Genomic DNA, 4,824 nt, shown 5'->3' with positions numbered 1-4,824 from the left:
TCTAGTACGTTTTAACTAGGGTTCGCACCTCAACACACATCTTTTGATTATTGTCTCTTCTTCATCACCTCCTACCTTTTAAATGGCACTTTGCAATGCTTGGATTTATTCGATACAAGACGTAAGAATTACAACATTTGACTCAAAACTAAAGTTGTGGACTACACTCTCGTGACTTTCCCTCTCTTTTGGATGAATGGGATAGTCTAGACTTTAGAAAGTACTTTCTAATCTACGGTCCTTGAGAGCGAAGAGCTCAAACAGAAAAGTCTAAGAAATAGGAGTAAATTTCATCGTGGTAATTTAACTTTGTGTTAATTACCCAAAAGTTATTTTTCTTTTTTTTGTTACGTAAAAATTATTTAATTTTGTGTTCATTACCCAAAAATCACTTTTATTTCTTATGTTACATAAAAATTATTTTACTTTGCTCTATTTATCACAAAAGTGACATTGACCAGATTTTATAATATTTTTACTTAAAAAGTCTATTATGTCCTTAACATTATAAATCCTCTCATTTATGTAATACCTTCTATATTATATACTATATAATATATTTTTACCTAAGTATTTTACTTATAATTAAAATAACTTTAAATTATTTTATTTATTATTTTTATAATATATACATACATTTAATTTTTCTATGGCACTCAACTTGTTTAATCATATTTAAACATGAACATATTTTAAATATAAAAAAATAAAAAATATTTATTTTTTAATATGTATTTCAAAGATATTTGTGTTTCATATTAAATTTTTTAAGCTTTATCTGTTAATATTATTTATTTGAAAGTATTAATCTGATGTGTCATTTTTTTAAATGTGGGTATTCTATTTATTAAATTAATGGGTTTGGCGTGGATGATAAATCAATGAGCTTTAATTTTTTTAATTTTTATTATATATTTTATTAAGCATGATTAAGAACGTGGACTTGACATTTGTTCATGGTAATGTTACTAACAAATTTAGTAATGCTACTTATACATATTAAAACTTAATATTAAGAAAAAATTAAATGTACGAATATATTATAAAAATAATAAATAAAATAATATTAAGTATTTTTAATTATAAGTAAAATACCCGGGTAAAAGTATATTATATAGCATATAATATAGAAGGTATTAGATAAATAGAAGAATTTACAATGTCAAGGGCATAATAAACTTTTCGGGTGAAATATTTGTAAAATCTGATCAAAGTGATTATTGTGATAAGTAGAGCATAGTAAAATAAAAGTCATTCAACTTTGTGTTCATTGCTCATTTGAGCAATGAACACAAAGTTGAATGACTTTTACGTAACAAAAGAAAGAATAATGACTTTTGTGTAATGAACACATAGTTAAATGACCATCCATGAAATTTAATCGACCCGCTTACTCAAATCCTCATTTTTCTTTAGCAAATTCCATCTTCTCTCTTCATATTTGTTTCTTTTCAAGAACATTTTACAGTTGTTTTTAAAAAAGGGGGACATATGTTACAGCTGCACAATTCATAATTTGAGCTACACAAACAAACCTAAAATCTTAGTCTTTTTCTTAATTGTAGGCAGTGTTTTAAAAGGCATTTTCGGGGCGAGCCTTGGGGCGAAGCGCACCAAAAATGTCTTGAGACGATGGTGTGCGGCAAAAATTTTAAGAGGGTACACCCAGGAGCTGTACGCCCGGGCGTTCGGGGCGTACGCCAGGGCATTTGAGGCATAAGCCCAGAGACTTTTTTAAATTAAAACAAAATTTGTTGAATAAGTCCTTCATATAATACCCAAATTCTCAAAAGTCAGCTTGGTAATTACTCAAAAGTTTTAAAAAGGGACTGAAATTTATTAAATTTAAAAGTCAAGACCTTTTTTATTGACTGAAGCGCCAAATCATGGTCTTTTCTAATTTTTTTTATCTTGTCCGTTAGTCTGCTAATATCTCCCAAAAGTAACAAATATTCAAAAAAATTTACAAATACAAAGAGAACTCCATTCTCCTTCGTAGTAGCAAGTTCAAAGTTCAAATTGTAGGTTAGTCATTCTTTTTGTTCCTCCATGTAGAAAACTTCATTTTTTCGACTCAAGTTACTTGTGCTTCTAAGTAGCGTATAATAGATTGTTTTGACTAATTTTTTGTAGGGATTGAACACTATATATTTATATACTTTTCATATATTTATAGTTTTCTTCAATTTTTATATAATTTTACATGTTTATAAATATTTACTGTAAATATATTATTTTATAAATTATTAAAAATTAAATACATATATATGGGGCTTACACCTCGCTGAAACATATGTAAAACGCTTCGCCTTACGCCCATGTCTTTTAAAACGCTGATTGTAGGTCATAAACTAGATATGATTAATTACTTCTTTTCTATATTCATCTAATAATAAAGCGGATCAACATGAATTATTGGAGTACGATTAGCTCATGAGCCAATTTCCCTTTTTTCTGTAAGAGACATGCCCCCGGAGACATCTATAGTAAAAAAATGAAGTAACAAATTGTGTCTCCGAAATGTTCTCAAGTTAACAAAGCCCTATTCTACTCACTTGTAATAAGACTAAATTCACTCTTCCAAGAAAGAGATCTAATAAATTATCAAGCATTTTCCACCAACATGAACTAGATAAATGGAGGAAACGCATTAAATTCTTACCAAACGAATCTTAGAGTAATTTAATTAATTAATGACACTCAAACTAAGGTCTTTAATTTACGTGCCTGTATGTTCTCCAAACAAAACATTCCCGTTGCATTGATGAAAAATAAGAGAACCTCTTCGTTATAACTTTCAGCAGTGCTGATATTTCAGCAAAAGCATACACATATAAAAATTTCTGTCAGTAATATTCGCTTTTATTACAGTCACCTTGAAGAGAGAGAACAAGGAGAATAAAATGGCATTGCAATTCTTTCCCTTTTTTCTTTAGCTTTCTCTATAGAATCCTCTATATATTTCAGACAAAGTAAATGGCCAACAAAAAGGAAAAAAAAAAAAACAGTTACCTTTTTGAGTTGGCCATTGTTTCTATGACTTCTCGTGAAAAATAATAGTAGTACACATTTTGCCAAATGCTTATGGCAAAACCCTCTCTCTGGTAAATGTTTTAGCCTCTGTCAAATTTTAATTCTGCATCCGTCACTAAATATGTCTATCTTCTTTTACCACTAAAAACTCGCAAAACTCCATCTGAGTCCCCGGCCACGAGTGTGCATTGATTTTCTTCCTTTTGCTGCCAGCATACACTACTAACGAACCCATGGTCGAACCCGGTTAGACCCGTGGGTTCACGCCCATAGACCCATATTGGCTCACCCCATCTTTTATCATACACATAGACTTGGTTACTCTCTGAGCCACAACAAATTAATCCACCGGGTCTCCATACCGATAACCCGACGAACCTCCTACTATTATCGTGCCCCTTATAGGTACGAATAACATGTTGATTCTCCCCATCCCACATTTTTAAACACCCGTCTACGCTCGAAGACACAATGGTACGTTCATCAAGAAACCGAATGTAAGTAACCGCTTTTTGATGTCCGTCCAGGACGAAAAGTGGGTCCGTCATTTTCCTAATATCGTAAGCGTAGACCCTCCGGTCAGCGCATCCAACGGCCACGATTGGTCCTTTAAACGGATTAAATTCCACGCAACATACCGGATTACATTGCTTGCTAGGTTGTACCTTAGCCAAGCACTTACCGTCGTCCACGCAACGGGGGTCCCACATTTGCATGGTTCCGTCGTCCGACCCGGATGCACCCAAAACCGGATCCGAATGGCAATAGTCAATGCTCCAAACCCGTCTACCACCATGCTCATCTCGTTCGAAAACGGGCATTTTCTTCTCTAAGTCATATTCCATGACAACTCCATCATAATCACCCGACCCTAAAACCCGACTCCCCCATCCGGGTTTCCACTTTAAACTACTTAGCTTTGCCGGAGTACACATGTAAAAGTTACATGCATTGCCATGATCCAAAGAAACAAGCCTTCCACCTTCTCTCTCTTCTTGTAACAAAGAATTTACGTTGTAAATTCTAATTTTCCTAGCTATTCCACCAGAAGCTAAGAAATTACCAGAAGGGTCAAATTCTAAAACACCAAGTGTGTCACAAGCAGATCCATTAATGCTATTGTTGCAAGAATTAGAAATGAAAGTAGAAAGATGAAAATCCCATTCACATCTTGCTTTTTCTTCTTCTTCTTCTCTTTCTGTTTCTTGTAATTCTGATCCTAATTTCTCTTCTCCTTCTGCTACTTGTATTTCTGCTATTGCTTCTTGTCTTGATGAGATATCTGTCATTTCCCATTCATGTCAAAGTGATGGTTAGCTTTTTGAAGAAATAATAGTTGTATAGTAGCTAAGAGAAGAGTTGGTGCAAGACATTTTAGGAAATTAAGCAAGAAAAATAAACTATATACTAGATGGATTTTTGAGTAGTAGTATAGTGTAAAGAATACAGGGAATTGGAGTTAGATTTGGTTATTGGTGTAGAGAGAAGAGAAAAGTATATGGTTTAGTAGTATTACAAGTGGAGGAGACAAAAAGGAATTGTGGTAGCATATGTACCTCATATTTCTTTTGCAAACAACTTAAATGCTGTGGATGCTAATGCACACAGTGTTACGTGGAATAAGCAAAGCCTTTTGTCTCTTCATAAAGATTATGTACTCTTATTAATTAAGTCCAATGAAATATTGAGAATTTAACATAAGGGGATTGATATAACAAAATTTTTCAGCTTTGTAAGTTGGAAACGGATAGTGTCCCATATTTTTTTGTTGATAATCGTTGTATTCAAGAC

General features: G+C 32.7%; 1 protein-coding gene across 1 annotated transcript; it reads right to left on the bottom strand.

Annotated features, from left to right (window-relative positions):
• Positions 1-2,837: 2,837 nt before the first annotated feature.
• Positions 2,838-4,594, bottom strand: LOC107778287 (WD repeat-containing protein RUP2). The gene has a single exon (XM_016598510.2). The coding sequence runs from the start codon at positions 4,320-4,322 to the stop codon at positions 3,159-3,161; it is 1,164 nt and encodes a 387-aa protein (XP_016453996.1). The 5' UTR covers positions 4,323-4,594; the 3' UTR covers positions 2,838-3,158.
• Positions 4,595-4,824: the final 230 nt, after the last annotated feature.

Source organism: Nicotiana tabacum, chromosome 13 (genome assembly GCF_000715075.1).
Source record: "Nicotiana tabacum cultivar K326 chromosome 13, ASM71507v2, whole genome shotgun sequence".
In the NCBI taxonomy this organism is placed as follows: Eukaryota; Viridiplantae; Streptophyta; class Magnoliopsida; order Solanales; family Solanaceae; genus Nicotiana; species Nicotiana tabacum.
The sequence above is the reverse complement of the archived record's forward strand: the minus strand, read 5'-3'. Positions and strand labels throughout refer to the sequence as shown.

Bases quoted from the DNA above. Each gene is read 5' to 3' on its own strand.
- LOC107778287 (XM_016598510.2), bottom strand. From the start codon at position 4,322: ATGACAGATATCTCATCAAGACAAGAAGCAATAGCAGAAATACAAGTA.